We start from the raw sequence: 18,151 nt of genomic DNA, 5'->3' as shown, positions 1-18,151 counted from the left end.
CAGCGAACCGATGAAACCGTACAAGCACCGCCTGCGGCGGCTCGTTAGCCTTGGGTCTCCTCGCCAGCACTTCCAGCTCCAGGGGCCCCTGGAACGACCCCGCTCCCATCAGCGAGTTTAACATGGTGACCACATGGGCCCCCACGTCCGACCCCTCCAGCCCCTCCGGGAGGGCCAGGATCCGCAGATTCTTCCGCCTCGACCGATTCTCCATCTCCTCGAACTGTTACTGCCATTTCTTGTGGAGCGCCTCGTGCGCCTCCACCTTTACCGCTAGGCCTAAGATCTCGCCCTCGTTATCGGAGATCTTTTGTCGGCCCTCGCGGATCGCCACCCCCTGGGCCGCCTGGGTCTCCAGCAGCTTATCGATAGAAGCCTTCATTGGCTCCAGCAGGTCCGTTTTGAGCTCCCTGAAGCAGCGCTGGATAACCTTCTGCTGGTCCTGCGCCCACTGCATCCATGTTGCCTGTTTCCCGCCCGCCGCCATCTTGCTCTTCTTCCCTCGCACTTTCTTTGGCTTCACCACCACCTTTTGAGTCGCCCCGCTCCTGGTCCGAGCCATACACTGTCGGGGGAATGTTGCAGTCTTCTTCCCACACCGGGAAATGTTGAAAAAATGCCGTGGGGGCCCTGAAAAGAGCCCAAAAGTCCGTTCCAAGTGGGAGCTGCCCAACGTGTGACTTAGCCTACCTGGCAGGACCTTGGCATTCTGGCTGTGGGGGCCGTCCTGGTGGGGGGGTGGGAGGAGCCAACTCCGGGGGGAGGGAGGGTGCTCCACGGTGGCCAGGCCCGCGATCGTGGGCAACCGATCGGCGGGCACGCTAATTCGGGGGGAGGGGTGTATGTTCCTCCGCGCCGGGCCCCTGTAGGGCTCCGTCATACTGCCCGTGGGGCGGCGCGGAGATGGCAGTGGCGCGCGTGTGCGGACCCACGCTGGCCATGGCACGTGCATGCGCGGACCCGCGGCAGAAGTGTAGGGTCGGCTTTCTGCAGCGGAGCAGCACACAGCACTCCGGCGCCGTTCTAGCCCCCGTGGAAGGAGTGAATGACTGGGCCTGGAAGCCCATTGACGCCGGCATCGCTCGTGCCGGTTTTGACGCCGGCATCAACACTTGGCCGGGATTTCGGAGAATCCCGGCCCATAAATTTAAGAGGGAAAATTATGAATGAATCAATAAATATATTAATAAACAACATGGGGGCATTAGTGGTTAACCTGGTTATGTGATGGAAGTACCAAAGAAGAGACGATTGCTAACAAAAATAAACTTTGAAGAAAAATCATTCTTCAGAGTTGGTAGATGAAACAGGTACTCGACGTTTCCTTTTCTTCCTCATTATTTTTCATGGCCAATTTTGAGGAAGAATTTTTCAAGAACTGTGTGGTTGCCATTTCCAAATAGGGCTGGATTTTCTGCCGCTCGTCGCCGGTAAAAGAGTTCCCGATGTGGCGGGGAATCCAGCGTTGGCGGAAAATGGGATTGGTGCCACGCACACCTAGCTGTCAGCATTGTTCCATTCATCTCCCTTCACAGTTGAGTGACTTTGAAGTAGTCAGTTGTGAAACTGAGGCAATGTTTCCACATCAAAGAGAGTGAAGTGCTTGTTGGCTTTGGATGAACTATGTCATTAGTGCAAATAATCATGATTAGGTCAAATAAATACTTAACAATTATCTATGAATGAAAAATGAACAAATCAAAAGAATAAAATGTACCAATGGGGAGAAGTTAACCAACAGAAAACCAAATAATCAAAACAATAATTCAGGATCTCCCGAACCATTCTAGCTGCGGAACGTTTTTGACCTCCCAAGAGTACTGATGGAACCCTGGAGAAACATTCTCATTTTTTTGAAGAGTAAAACCAAAAAAAATGGAATGTTTTGTGCAAGAGGTACAAACATACGGAAACAAATTTAGACAAGTTTTCTCTATTTCTTTTACGTGTACACTCATTATAATTAAAAAGTCTCATTCAATAAATACTTCTCGTACCTTCTTTCTGTCATTTGTCATGGCAAGAGTGATGCTGCGCCTTTTGCTCACAATTTCATTTAATATTAGGAGTGCTGCTGCAGAGCTGGATTCTCATATCAGACAGACACACACTCCCCTCTCTAACACACACAGGCTCCCCTCTCCCTCACACACACATATACATACCTCTCTCTCACATACCCTCATCTCTCTCTCTCTCACACACACACTCTCACACGCACTCACATTCTCACCTCTTCCACACACAATCACAACTCTCTCATTCACACCCATACTCTCACCTCTCTCCGACATACTCACATACTTACCCTCTCACACACACTCACACCCTCACTTCTCACACACACGCTCACATTCCCATCCTCTTACACACATTCACCTTTCTCACACACACTCACCTCTCATTCACATTCTCACCCTTTTACACACTCACTTCTCTCCCACACACTTACATTCACTTCTCTCCCACACACTCACCTCTCTCACACACACTCACCTCTCTCACACACTCACATTCCCACCCTCTCACACACACTCACAATTCTCTCACACACACACACTTCTCTCCCACACACTCACCTCTCTCACACACACTCACCTCTCTCACACACACTCACCTCTCTCACACACTCACATTCTCACCCTCTCACACACACTCACAATTCTCGCACACACACACACTTCTCTCCCACACACTCACCTCTCTTACACACACTCACCTCTCACACACTCACATTCTCACCCTCTCACACACACTCACAATTCTCTCACACACACACTTCTCTCACACACACTCACCTCTCTCTAGCACCAAATAAAGCTAGTCTGCAATTCTTAAAGGCACTTAACAACCGGATGGGAAGGAATGGGGAGTTGTAGCTGGTGTAGAGACATTCCGAATGTGTGTGTGCATTTTCACAGTGACAGTTTCTATCCTGCTCCTATGTAACTATGATGTCCAGAATGTACTGAGACAAGCAGGTGGAAAATACACAAATAACAATTGTGAGGTGTGAACAACAGTGAGAAATAATTTTATAAAAGGTCTGATATTTTCTCCAGTGTTTAAAACACATTATGCAATTAAATCCAAATTATGAAACAACAGGGTTTTTTTGAGGATAGTTGTGGGGTCACAGATAGATAATTAAAAAGCGCTTTGATGTAGGAGTTGACACGTAAACCAGATTTGGTCAGTCAACCAGGCTGTGGCTATGTAGTAAAATAATTAACTTCACGTGCTGGGCATTGTGACTATGAATGGCTGCAAACGATGCCTTTCTGGCTAGTTTTTCACCAATGGCAGCTTCAGCAAGAATGGGAAAACCTCCAATACAAGTTAGGAAAGGGGAAAGAATCTTTTATGATCAGCCGAACGACTGAGAAAAAGAAAATTATGAGTTAGAAATAAATGCAATGGCTCCTTCTTCAGGAAATAATACAATTCCATCATGGATCTAAGGCACAAGGTTATCAGCGAGATAACTACAAATTGAGACTTTGAGGAGGGTAAAGAGCATTTTCTTGCCAAAAAGAGTTGTGGAGGTGGGAACCCTCACATCATTTAAGAAGCATTTAGATGAGTACTTGAAACGCCATAGCATTCAAGGTTACGGACCAAGTTCTGGAAAATGCAATTAGAATGGATAGATGCTTGATGACTGGCACAGACAGGATGGGTGGAAGGGCCTCTTTGCTGTAAAACTCTATGACATTACTTGCATCTTAAGCATGCTTTCTAAATAGGAAGAAAAAGTCTATTCATCATAGAATTTACAGTGCAGAAGGAGGCCATTCGGCCCATCGAGTCTGCACCGGCTCTTGGAAAGAGCACCCTACCCAAGCCCACACCTCCACCCTATCCCCATAACCCAGTAACCCCATCCAACACTAAGGGCAATTTTGGACACTAAGGGCAATTTATCATGGCCAATCCACCTAACCTGCACATCTTTGGACTGTGGGAGGAAATCAGAGCACCCGGAGGAAACCCACGCAGGCATGGGAAGAATGTGCAAACTCCACACAGACAGTCACCCCAGGTCGGAATCGAACCCGGGTCTCTGGCATCGTGAGGCAGCAGTGCGAACTACTGTGCCAGATATAAGAATTGTGAAATAAAAAGTCGAGGGACTGAGAATCAACGGAAATTAGAATGAGTGAAATCAATGTAAAGTCAGATATAGAAAGAGAAAGGAAGAGGGGAAAAGAAAGATTGCACTGAGAGAGAGGAAATTGAGATAGAAAGGAAAAGTAGAAAAGAATTGAAAAAATAAACATCAGAAGCAACATTGCCTCTGAGCAATTCCACAGAAGCTCAAGTTATGTGCATATTTTAACCCTGCGTGTGCACCGTGTTCAACCTACGCCTTGCATTTTTAAAATCCTAATTCTAAACTTGAGTTCATAGTTAAATCATAATTATGCATATCTCAAACTTGACTCCAGTGTATATCTTGACCACATCTGGTAAAAAGATGGGATCATGAAAGGTTAGCTGTTTATGATAAATGGAAAACAGTGACCTATGGGATTATTAAGAGAGGATAATAGGGGGGGAAACTGTTTCAAAACAGATTTATTTCAAAGGATTCTGTCAAATTACTATTTACAGAATTAAGCAGCAATATTTAAATGTAAATACTGCTGCCTACATTAACAGTGGCCAGTCATAACAGACGAATGAAAAATATAAAACAGATTTAAAGTTTTAAAAAACATAGTTGTAAACAATTATTTTTTGGAAAGTCGATCAAACCTTTAAAAGACTATAACAACAATACAGATTCAATCTGGTAAACGACTTCAGCTCACCTCTACAACTATTCTAGTAATAGAGCTTATTGTAAAGTGATGTTGCTCCTGACATATATTTACAAATATGCACTGAAAGACTTTATGTACATTGATTTAACAGAAATATAAATGCACCTTCACATGCAACATCACAGATTATTTTACCTTTTCGATCTGTTGTCTTGTTTCTTTTTACCCCCACTACGCCATAGAGTTTGTAATTGTGCTGCATATTACACTTACACCATTGCATACCTCATAATCAATTTTAGGCTCCTTCATTGTCATTAAATTAAATTTAATTTGTTTGTTACTACATTAGAATACACTAGATAATCCAGGTTCTGCTTTGCTTGTTGCAGCAAAAATATAATGTACTTGAAATAATAATTATTAATTGTGGTGAAATGTGGAAATTAATACATACATCTTACTTTTCATTTGTTATGACTGCACCTGGATATTTCAGAGAAACCTTTGTTATTTAAGGTATAGCTATTGCACCAATGTTATCTGGTTAAATCTCCTATTTTAGTACAAGCATCAGTGATTTCAGATATAGGTGACAAGTTTGAAAATTGTATTACAATGTTAAAAAGCTACAACACATTCCAAAATACATCAACGAATTGTGTTAAATAATAACTTTCAAAATATTGAACATTTCACAAATATAAATATAACCATCTGTACATTATATGCAAACTGTTAGATTGCACGCTTTGGTAACATCAATGTGTCTGATGTTTTTCAGATGTTGACTTTAGTGCATTTGAAAAACCCAAAAGAAACCTTAGGCAAAGAACAGTATCTCTCAATTTAATCTGGTGGATGAATTGTATTGGTAATTATAGGTATGTCCACATAAATTTGAAATGATAAAGCATACAGTCGTAAAGATTTATAGGAAAAGATAACATTGGTGAGTCATTAAATGCACACTAGCAAAATTTTCAGATTTACTCATGATAAGTCTTTAGATTGTTGACTGATTATATGATGTTAGGTAGGTCAGTGTAAGCTTTCACCATAATGCTGATCTAGCTGACAGAGACAGCACTATTGTGCTAAAGGCCGACAATGTGCAGGCATTTGATCCTGAAGTTCCACCATCTGGATCTGCGAATAGAAACAGAAGTCAGTTATTTAGCATCTCCAAGCTAGTTTTTAAATGATGCATGACTTTGTACAGCTGACATACAATATCGGAAAATAAATGCCAAAATAAAACTGGGTGAAAGTATTTTGTTTTCTTTGACGGAGAGAATAATGCTATGCCTGTCTTAGCAGAAGCAGAGAATATAGATTTTGTGTGCTGCCATTGCTCCCCTGAAACTTACAGCACCTTCTGGAGTCTACATATGTGCAGTTAAATGCAGAAATCCAGGAAAATTTTTCTGGTCCTGAAAACTAAGTTTACGTTTGGGGGATGTCAAAGTTCTCGATTATGATATAACTCAATTTTAAAAAAATGTAATTTGTTTATGATTTTTCTGATTCTACCTTAATTCCTCATGCACGTCCCATAATTTAGTTCACTCTCTATGCAAATTAATTAAAAGTGAAGGATAATTTATGTCTTTTACGACCTAGTTTTCTGCCACTCCGGGCTTGATTCTCTGATCGCCGATGCCGAAATCTCGTTTGCCGATCGGCCGGAGAATCGCCGTTTACGCCGGAATAGGGGGCGGCGCCGTTTTTGCGATGCTCCACCCCCTCAAAAACAGCATACTCGGGGAGTACGCCGTAAGTCGTATGGACAGCCTCAGGACTTCCCCCAATGCTCCGCCCCGATAGGCCGAGTCCCCGACAGCTTGGGAAATGTTCTTGCACCGTTTGGGGATCTCGCGTGGTGGCTGCGGACGGAGTCCAGTGCCGCCACAGTCGGGGGGAAGCCATTCCGCTGGCAGGGGGGGCTTCTGCGTGGGTTGGGGGGATTAGTGGGGGGCAGTTTTTGGCAGGCCAGGTCCGCGTACAGCCGGCACCATGTTGCACGGCGCAGCCACCGCAGGCCACTGCTGTGTGCATGCAGGGCTACAGACCCGGTCATTCTCCGGCCATATCCGCAGGTATAGCTGAAGGCTTTAAGCTGCGCGGCTGCTAGCCTCCCACCAGACGGAGGATCGATGCGGGGGCGGCGCCGACCAGACAGATCCTGCGGACATAACCGCAGGATCGAAGAATCCAGCCCTGGGTCTTTATCTTGTTCACTGGACACGAACGATCTCGGTGATTTGGTGCAGATTGAAACTGACATTGGGAAAAGGAAAATCGACATCACAGAGATCGCTAGGTCTTCGTGGACAACTTTGTTTGATGCCAGCAGTGAGTGATGCTGCTTTGCTACTAACAATGAAATCCAGGCCACATATATTTTCACTTCTTCATGCTCAAGTCTGTTCTCTCACTAAAAATAGTAAATTGAGGAAATGCTCACTACTCTTCCCCCATATTGGAATTGAAAACAAATGATTGAAAGCTGAAAAAGCTGACTTGAGTTCAAACATCAAAATGAACTGCAAAGATGCATCACAGGGATTTGGAGAGGCTAAGCATGCGGGCAAAAATTTAGTCGATGGAATACATTGTGGAGAATCCACTTTGGTAGGAAAAAACAGAAATACAGGGCATCTCTTAAATGGTAGAGGCTGGGATGTATTGAATTTCAAAGGCACTTGGGTCACTGAAAGCTAACATGCAGGTCTAGGTGAGACCTGGAATATTGCGTGCAGTTATTTATCCAACGGAAGGTTTGGTGGGAGTGCTAGATTTCTACATATTAAAAACATTCGGGATAGTGCAGGGAAATGCTGTTGAAGTCAATGATCAGTCATGATCGCAATGAATGGTGGAGTGCGAAGGGCTGAATGGCCAACTCCTGCTCCTATGTCTTATGTTCTTAAAAATCAATCTAAAAATGCACACATTTTACAAAAGTGTAGAATAAACAATAAAATCCTTCAAATGGACAGCATCCAGCACCTTAAAAGGTCTCTTTCATTTGAGTGCATTAAAAAAAATATTATTGAAGGTTTTCCATTTAAAAAAATGACAACAAAACCACAGGTTTGGTACAGCATAGCAAAAATGTCTCAGCATACAGAGATATAGAAGTGGACAGAGGAACAACAATACACTAAATCCAACTTGACGCCTCCATATGCATCACTAGAGGACAAGGAGAGGAGGATAAGGCCATGAAAACATGATAAACATGATAAAATGGTGCACACCTTCCCACATAGCGACTGCTCTCAATGACTACGTGAATTCAGGACAAGATTTCTGGGCATGCACCAGAACATACCTCCCTCAACCCCAGTCACCAGCGGGCATCAAAAACACGATGTGAAGCCCTCCACTCGAATACCAAACCTGTCTGTACCCTTGAAGGAGCCTGTCATGGATTCTTTAACCCCACAATAACAAAAATAAACAAATACCAAAGAAGTTCACAAGGACACTAATTCTAAAAGGATATTTTACATATAATCACAGATGCAACAAAACATCAAACACCGGGACAGTGCAGAATGATCATCATTCCACATAATTATACAGAGATGACCCAGCAAATATTCATATAATAGGTTCAGATTATAGTTAATGTGGTCAGCGCCACCCAACACATTAACCGAAACAGGATAAAAATGGAAACTACCAGGAGCAGAGGGCCTCAAGATAAAAGGGGCCTGGACATAGCCATGAGTCCATGATTTCTTGGTGCACCCCCCTCAACACAAGGCAAAGAAGGGAAAAAGCTGCTCATTCGAAACCTCACTCAGCTGCTCAGGACATCCCGGCTAAGAAAGAGCGTCCCAAATATAAGGGGGCAACAGGATTCCAACCACAGTACAGGACCTGACCCAGCCTCGCTCACACATGCACCGAGGAATCAGCAAACCAAGGGCGCCCAGAACATTCCAAGACTCAGCCTCTCAGGACATCCTGGCTAAGAAGGACTGGACTGGAAAAGATATAGTTCGAGTACAATAGATGGGTCGTTTTTTGTACAGTGTGTGCAGGAGGGTTTCCTGAAACAATATGTTGACAGGCCAACAAGAGGCGAGGCCACGTTGGATTTGGTTTTGGGTAATGAACCAGGCCAGGTGTTGGATTTGGAGGTAGGAGAGCACTTTGGGGACAGTGACCACAATTCGGTGACGTTTACGTTAATGATGGAAAGGGATAAGTATACACCGCAGGGCAAGAGTTATAGCTGGGGGAAGGGCAATTATGATGCCATTAGACGTGACTTGGGGGGGATAAGGTGGAGAAGTAGGCTGCAAGTGTTGGGCACACTGGATAAGTGGGGCTTGTTCAAGGATCAGCTACTGCGTGTTCTTGATAAGTATGTACCGGTCAGACAGGGAGGAAGGCGTCGAGCGTGGGAACCGTGGTTTACCAAGGAAGTGGAATCTCTTGTTAAGAGGAAGAAGGAGGCCTATGTGAAGATGAAGTGTGAAGTTTCGGTTGGGGCGATGGATAGTTACAAGGTAGCGAGGAAGGATCTAAAGAGAGAGCTAAGACGAGCAAGGAGGGGACATGAGAAGTATTTGGCAGGAAGGATCAAGGAAAACCCAAAAGCTTTCTATAGGTATGTCAGGAATAAGCGAATGACTAGAGAAAGAGTAGGACCAGTCAAGGACAGGGATGGGAAATTGTGTGTGGAGTCTGAAGAGATAGGCGAGATACTAAATGAATATTTTTCGTCAGTATTCACTCAGGAAAAAGATAATGTTGTGGAGGAGAATGCTGAGCCCCAGGCTAATAGAATAGATGGCATTGAGGTACGTAGGGAAGAGGTGTTGGCAATTCTGGACAGGCTGAAAATAGATAAGTCCCCGGGACCTGATGGGATTTATCCTAGGATTCTATGGGAGGCCAGGGAAGAGATTGCTGGACCTTTGGCTTTGATTTTTATGTCATCATTGGCTGCAGGAATAGTGCCAGAGGACTGGAGGACAGCAAATGTGGTCCCTTTGTTCAAAAAGGGGAGCAGAGACAACCCCGGCAACTATAGACCGGTGAGCCTCACGTCTGTAGTGGGTAAAGTCTTGGAGGGGATTATAAGAGACAAGATTTATAATCATCTAGATAGGAATAATATGATCAGGGATAGTCAGCATGGCTTTGTGAAGGGTAGGTCATGCCTCACAAACCTTATTGAGTTCTTTGAGAAGGTGACTGAACAGGTAGACGAGGGTAGAGCAGTTGATGTGGTGTCTATGGATTTCAGCAAAGCGTTTGATAAGGTTCCCCACGGTAGGCTATTGCAAAAAATACGGAGGCTGGGGATTGAGGGTGATTTAGAGATGTGGATCAGAAATTGGCTAGCTGAAAGAAGACAGAGGGTGGTGGTTGATGGGAAATGTTCAGAATGGAGTACAGTCACAAGTGGAGTACCACAAGGATCTGTTCTGGGGCCGTTGCTGTTTGTCATTTTTATCAATGACCTAGAGGAAGGCGCAGAAGGGTGGGTGAGTAAATTTGCAGACGATACTAAAGTCGGTGGTGTTGTCGATAGTGTGGAAGGATGTAGCAGGTTACAGAGGGATATAGATAAGCTGCAGAGCTGGGCTGAGAGGTGGCAAATGGAGTTTAATGTAGAGAAGTGTGAGGTGATTCACTTTGGAAGGAATAACAGGAATGCGGAATATTTGGCTAATGGTAAAGTTCTTGAAAGTGTGGATGAGCAGAGGGATCTAGGTGTCCATGTACATAGATCCCTGAAAGTTGCCACCCAGGTTGATAGGGTTGTGAAGAAGGCCTATGGAGTGTTGGCCTTTATTGGTAGAGGGATTGAGTTCCGGAGTCGGAAGGTCATGTTGCAGCTGTACAGAACTCTGGTACGGCCGCATTTGGAGTATTGCGTACAGTTCTGGTCACCGCATTATAGGAAGGACGTGGAGGCTTTGGAGCGGGTGCAGAGGAGATTTACCAGGATGTTGCCTGGTATGGAGGGAAAATCTTATGAGGAAAGGCTGATGGACTTGAGGTTGTTTTCGTTGGAGAGAAGAAGGTTAAGAGGAGACTTAATAGAGGCATACAAAATGATCAGGGGGGTTGGATAGGGTGGACAGTGAGAGCCTTCTCCCGCGGATGGATATGGCTGGCACGAGGGGACATAACTTTAAACTGAGGGGTAATAGATATAGGACAGAGGTCAGAGGTAGGTTCTTTAAGCAAAGAGTAGTGAGGCCGTGGAATGCCCTACCTGCTACAGTAGTGAACTCGCCAACATTGAGGGCATTTAAAAGTTTATTGGATAAACATATGGATGATAATGGCATAGTGTAGGTTAGATGGCTTTTGTTTCGGTGCAACATCGTGGGCCGAAGGGCCTGTACTGCGCTGTATTGTTCTATGTTCTATGAGCATCCCAAACATAAGGGGGCAACAGGATACCAGCCACAGTACAACACCTGACCCAGTCCTGCACTCTTGCACATAGGAGCCAGTGCACGCAGGATGCCCAGAACATGCCAAGATTGACCATCCAACTGACCTCCTCACTACCCACACCCAAGGCAGAGCACCAGCCCCACTGACACTAGGAGAGTTATGTTGTCATCAACTGAGGAGAAGAAGGTTTAACAAGATACCCATCAATTGGGCATCTTGGGAGGAGCCCGATCCTCTCCCTCCCAAATACGAGAATTGAAAATCCCCCGTAACCCAAGAAACCAACTCGGGGCCTGCAACAGCATGCTGCCTTCCCAAATCAAGAAAAGAAACCCCCATAGGAGAGGAATGCCAGGACTAACCCAAAAATGTCAGACACAAACCCGCACCGTACACCATTATAAAAAGGATACTAGCGGACAGAGCAGCCTAACCACATCAGAGACAAAAGCACTGCCTGCCAAGGGAAGACCTGACTTCAAAGAGGTGGGCACTCAGGAAGCTACCATATAAAGCCACTTAGAGGAGGGCGCCTATCTCTTCCATCTAGCCTACCCTCAAACTGAAGAAGGGCTTCATCAATGCAGATCCACAGCGTACAGACTCACTCCAACAAATGAAGCAAGGAGTAACCGACCACACCCAGGTCACACCACCACACATTTCCCCCACCTCCAACAAATCCAGAGACGCCAACCACAAAGAAGAATCACCAGAAACCCAGTCCTCTCAAGGATACATGGTCTGTCTGGACCTTCGTAGGAGATAAGCATGCACTCTCTAAACTCAAAGTGACAAAAATACAAAATAATAAACCGATACAGATAGCTTTAACTGGGGTTTTCCTCAATCCAAGTGAGGGCTTACCAGCAACAAAAACTGAAAATACTAGACAATCTCAGCAGGTCTGACAGTATGTGTGGAGAGAGAAGAGAGCAATCATTTTGAGTCTGGATGACTCGTTGTCAAAGTCATCCAGACTCAAAACGTTAGCTTCCTTCTCTCTCCACACATACTGTCATACATGCTGAGGTGGTCTAGTACTTCCTGTTTTTGTTTCAGATTCCAGCAATCGCAGTAATTTGCATTTATCTGAGGACTTACCTAACCTTACCACCCGCCACCCTGCCGTTTCTCTACTCATCTTCTCTATAAACAAGGTCTAAAAGGCACTTGCTCTTTGTATGTGCAAGGGTTACAGAACATGAAAAAAGAGCAAGACTCTGTCACATTACCAACTCAATATGTTTTTCGCCAAAACAGGAAACAGGCGACTCTCACTTCCGTACTCATATATCGCACCTTCTCAGGAAAAAAAGACAATAACGTGAAATCAACAGCATAATCACAAGGGAATAAAGTTCAGGATTATTGATGAACTACAGGATAATAACACCACCTAAGGCACTTGGAAAGGCCAATGCCATGACAGCATCATCGAGCAACATTCAGGATCCCTCCACAGTTCCATCAAGTGAAGCACCTTGGCCTCCACCAAGCTGTTGCCCTGATGCCCAGGCAGCAAGGAACCTAGGCCTCAGCAAGAGTGGACAGCTCAACACATCCTGTATTCTCCCATCATTCACAACGAGGACAGAACAACCAGTGGTCGGGGTCTCCAACTGACCACGGACCTCGAAGACCGGATAAAATGTGCCTGTCGAAGCTAAAACACCCAGCCTTCAAATCGAGATTGCAAATGCATAGCAGCCAACTCTCAAAATCGGTCAGGAATTTGTCCCCCACTCCCCGCAAGGGATCGGACACATGAACACTTCCTGTCTGCCCCCTACTCTCCGAGTTCATCAGAATAAACAACATAACATGCAACAAGATTCAAGTGCTAAAGGCAAGCCGTCACCAGGGAGATTGCCCCACCAAATAACAGGATTCTCTTCTGCGCTTCCACTATTCTCTCAAGGTCAGTGCGCAGTTCATCAATGTGAGCACCAGAAACCTGCACCATGAAGCCGAGATCATTGTCCAGAACATCATTCGCAATGGCAGAATTATCCCGATGCAACAGCACCTCAGAGGTATAGGCCCGCTTACCAACAAACCCGCCACTGTAAGCTGGACCCCACCCTGGCCGTCACCGACCACCTCAATCAAAGAAGGATTTTGGGATTTAATTGTGTTCCTCCTCACTAAGATCTAGCTAGGATCTTACAGAGGCATAGTACAAGACATATACTCAAAAATAAGTAAATATGGGCTGTGCATTAGGATAATATGAAGGATGAAAAGACAAGTAGAGCCAGAACTCGTGAAAATGCAGCCACTCCCGTGCTCACATCAAGTAACCCCCATCCATTGAGTGCCTTTTTGATAAGATGGATGCCAATGATTTGGTATTTAATCTTTTATTTCACAAAACCTTAAATGCATGTGAAACTTAGGACTAAATAGAACCTCACAATCTGCAAAAAATTTGCAAATATTTATTACTTTTTGTTGGAGGCAAACTGAAGTGATCAAGATGATCAGATTCAGCAAAGGTACACCAGTTCAAGACAGAACACAGTTAGAAGCAGAATAGCATTCTCTCTCCACTGAACAAACCATTTTCCTCTGCCCCACACTCAGACTTGTTGGGTTTGTTGGATTTGGATTTGTTTATTGTCACGTGTACCGAGGAACAGTGAAAAGTATTTTTCTGTGAGCAGCTCAAACAGATCATTTAGTACATGAAAAGAAAAGAAAATACACAATAGGGCAACACAAGTTACACAATGTAAATACCTTAGCACTGGCATCGGGTGAAGCACACAGGGGTGTAGTGTTAATCAGGTCAGTCCATAAGAGGGTCGTAACAGCAGGAAAGAAGCTGTTTTTGAATCTCTTTGGGCGCGTTCTCAGACATTTGTATCTCCTGCCTGATGGAACAAGTTGGAAGAGTAAGTAAGCCAGGTGAGAGGGGTCTTTGATTATGTTGCCCGCTTTCCCAAGGCAGCGGGAGGTGTAGATAGAGTCAATGGATGGGAGGTGGGTTCGCGTGATGGACTGCGCAGTGTTCATGACTCTCTGAAGTTTCTTGCAGTCTTGGGCTGAGCAGTTGCCCTACCAGGCTTTGATGCAGCCAGATAGGATGCTTTCTATGGTCACCTGTGAAAGATGGTAAGAATCAGTGTGGACATGCCGAATTGCTTTACTTTCCTGAGACAATGTAGGCGCTGTTGTGCTTTCATGGTGGTAGCGTTGACGTGGGTGGACCAGGACAGATATTTGGTGATGTGCACACTTCGGAATTTAAGCTGTCAACCATCTCCACCCTGGCCCAGTTGATGCAGACAGGGATGTGTACAGGACTTTGCTTCCTGAAATCAGTGACCAGCTCTTTAGTTTTGCTGGCATTGAGGGAGAGATTGTTGATGTTACACCACACCATTTGGTTCTCTAGCTCCCTTCTGTATTCTGGCTCGTCATTGTTCGAGATCCAACCCACCATGGTCGTGTCATCAGCAAACTTGTAGATGGAGTTGGAACCAAATTTTGCCACGCAGTTGTGTGTGTATAGGGAGTGTAGTAGGGGGCTAAGTACGCAGCATTGCGGTGCCCCGGTATTGAAGATTATCATGGAGGAGGTGTTGTTGTTTATTCTTACTGATTGTGGTCTATGGGTCAGAAAGTCGAGGATCCAGTTGCAGAGTGAGGAGCCAAGTTCTAGGTTTTGGAGCTTTGATATGAGCTTGGCTGGGATTATGTGTTGAAGGTGGAGCTGTCATCAATAAATAACAGTCTGATGTAGGAGTCCTTATTGTCAAGATACTCCAGGGGTGAGTGCAGGGCTACGGAGATGGTGTCTACTGTGGACCGGTTGCGGCGGTATGCGAATTGCAGTGGATCTAGGCATCCTAGGAAAATGGAGTTTATGTGCTTCATGACCAACCTCTCTAAGCACTTCCTGATTGATGTCAGGGCCACCGGATGGTAGTCATTGAGGCATGTTGTCTGTTCTTCTTGTGTGATGGTTCTCTTCTTGAAGCAGGTGGGGATTGACATAATATACACCAGTATATCATGGTGCAGCCACATACTGATGGACACACAGTGGGACCAAGCAACACACACAACACCGCAGCCAATCACCAGTTAGAGCACACGCACTATAAAGACAGAGGGCATCAGATTTCCCGCTCATTCGAGCTGCAGCTAGCTAGTAGGACAGTGCTCACAGAGTGCAACACAGATCTTCACCATGTGCTGAGTGCATCGACTGGTAAGGACAAAGCAATGTTCTTTAGTTAAAGCTAGTATCGTGTTAACCCACAGTGAGAGTATGTTAAACAGTTAATGATTCAATAAAATAGTGTTGCACTATTTCAAGTGTTGGTGACCTGTATGTGTTCCACAGATCCAGAGCGCCCAACACAACAGGGACCACGGAACGGAGTCGGAAGAGATTGAAGATGTCCGCTAACACATCTGCCAGCTGGTCCACGCAAGCTCTGAGTGTACAACCAGGGATCCTGTCCGAGTGTTCACTTTCCGAGTGTTCACTTTCAGGAAGGTCGATCTGACTTTGAAAGCTGTGACAGTAGGTATGGGTGTGTCCGAGGCTTCTGGGGCAGTCGACAGTGGATTGATGGTTTCCTGCTCGAACCGAGCATAGAATGCAATGAGTTCATTGGGAGGGGTGCACTACTGCCGGAGATACTGCTCGGCTTCGCTTTGTAGCCCGTTATGTTGTTTAGGCCTGGCCACAACCGCCGAGAGTTTAAAACGCCAATCTGTGACTCTAGCTTGGTCTGATATTGTCCCTTGGCATCCCAGATGGCTTTGCGGAGGTCGTACCTGGATTTCTTGTATAGGTCAGGGTAGCCTGACTTGAACGCATCAGACCTGTCCTGCAGTAGGGAGACAATCTCCCGATTAAACCATGGTTTCCGGTTGGGGAATGTACATACTGCCTTCTTTGGCACACAGTCGTCCACACATTTGCTGATGAGGTCTGTAAAGGTGGTGGCATACTCGTTTAGTTTGATCACTGAGTTCTTAAATATAGACAAGTCCACTATCTCCAAGCAGGCACAGAGGAGTGTTTCTCTTTCCTCGGACCTCGGATGAGCACAGTATTCCATTAGCACACAATTCCCTCTTCCCAAGCAGCCAATTCCCTCATCTCGGCAAATTATGCAGATGTAGACTTGGCTCAAGTCCTTCTTGCAGAAGCCTGACAGTGATCAATTCTTATCCCACCAGGCTGGGATGGATTGAAAGCATGACGGAAAGCTGAGGAAAACTGGCTAAACCTCACAACACTATCTTCAGATTAAAACTTTAAAGATTATTTATGTTATTGGAATGCACAAAATAGTTCTTGGAACTTAATTTATAAACTGTGTAATCGGTCAACAAAATCTATCAACTGAGTCCATGTAAATGATGAGCATTGTTGTTCGGTTTGATTATTGCCGAATAATTCAAAAAGGGCAGTTGTTATTTTTCAATAGCGGCAGTGTAAGTGTCCTTCCTGTTCATTCCCCTTATTTCCCCTTTCTTTTATTTTGCCACTCTTATTTTGATCCATGAATGATTACTGGACATGCCTCTTTAAGGCGAACAGCCTCTATCTTTAATTCAAGCAGAAGAATTCGAAAGGAGACCACAGATCTGCTAGCACCAGTGAGAGAGATGGCTTGATTGATTGGCTGGTGGCCAATGAATTGGTCCAAAGGGCCGTATTCTGCCTTGTAACAGGTGGCGATTGGATTATATCCCAGTGGAATGCTTTTCAGAGTTCCAAGGGATTTCAGTTTTGATTCTGGCAGCCAAGGATGAAGCACCTGCAAATGCTCCCCAGAAAAGCTGCTGTGAGTGCTATCTCTCTCTCCAGAACCACAGAGACAGAACCAACTACATCTGTCTCCAGAAAGCTTGCTGTGAGTTCAATCTCTCTCCAGAAAGCCTGTTGTGAGTGCTGTATTCCTGAAACTATAGAGACCTCAATACAAACCACGAATTGAAAGCAATGTTTGAAGAGAAGTAAGATGCCTCTCCAGAAAAGCTGGGATTACTGCATTTCTAAACTACAGAGAACCTAAATGAATGAATGATTCTACAGAAAATACTGGTACTGGCTGAAAATAGAGACTTTAACCTGCACATTTGCTGTGAAGAAAGGTGTGCTAAAACCCATCATCTGAAACAAAGAATCTTTTCCTTTCATTTATGATTTTAACCCTTTACCACCCATTTTTGTTTGTCTGCCCTGTGTGTGTGTATGGAGGGTGGGGTGCAAGAAAAGTGGGGAGTTAGGAATTAGTTAGTGGTTAACCAGTTGTATTTGCTGCACAGTACATTATCATTCTGGTTATAAATAAACAGTAATTGTGTTTAACCTTACACACCTGGTGACTAATTAATGGACCACCAAAGGTCAACGATGTCAGATGTTTTTATAAAAAATATTGTCCAATTCACTTGTGCTGTGACTCAAGGCCCAGTGGAGCTGAAATTGACCGTGCACTTGCCCAGCGTGTTGTAACATAATTTGAGGGCCTGTCCGTGATCTCTGTGGACAGCAAAGTTTGGGTTACAGTATCAATTAAAAAGAGACACCAGGTTTGTTGTGATATGACAGGATGGCTCTGGAAGTTGCTAAGGACTTTCTTCAGGTGGACAACTTATCTCTGGTTTATTAAAAAGACCTTTGGGAATACAAGTTAGTGAATTGGCTGGGGAATTAGAAATGAAGGTAGCAGCCAGAGCCTGGAAGGTGGAGATAAATGAAGCAATTGCCCGGCACTTCAATTTGAAAGAGATGCGAGAAACACAGGAGAGCCCACGAGGTACAAAGAAACATACGCAGTAAATAGAAGCAGGAGGGACTTCCGGTGGCGGCCATGGAGTGAACGGTCGCACATTCAGCAGCTCTCGCCCTTAGTGTTTTTTTAAAAATGGTGTTTAAGCCGGATTGTTCAGAAAATTTCTCAACATAAGTTGATCGA

At 44.9% G+C, this 18,151-nt stretch overlaps 1 protein-coding gene across 24 annotated transcripts in view; it reads right to left on the bottom strand.

Annotated features, from left to right (window-relative positions):
• Nucleotides 1-4,543: 4,543 nt before the first annotated feature.
• LOC140388298 (contactin-4-like) overlaps nt 4,544-18,151 on the bottom strand; it is a 3,617,424-nt gene continuing 3,603,816 nt past the window's right edge. For 19 of the 24 annotated variants that reach the window (XM_072472208.1, XM_072472210.1, XM_072472213.1 and 16 more), the window contains one exon: nt 4,545-5,915. In XM_072472208.1, coding sequence (XP_072328309.1) covers nt 5,821-5,915 — 95 coding nt within the window. In that variant the 3' untranslated portion in view covers nt 4,545-5,820. Of the gene's footprint in view, nt 5,916-18,151 lie in introns of all 24 variants that reach the window. The other 5 variants (XM_072472218.1, XM_072472223.1, XM_072472220.1 and 2 more) reach the window with 3 other exon arrangements.

This window comes from Scyliorhinus torazame, chromosome 13 (genome assembly GCF_047496885.1).
Source record: "Scyliorhinus torazame isolate Kashiwa2021f chromosome 13, sScyTor2.1, whole genome shotgun sequence".
NCBI lineage: Eukaryota > Metazoa > Chordata > Chondrichthyes > Carcharhiniformes > Scyliorhinidae > Scyliorhinus > Scyliorhinus torazame.
The sequence above is the reverse complement of the archived record's forward strand: the minus strand, read 5'-3'. Positions and strand labels throughout refer to the sequence as shown.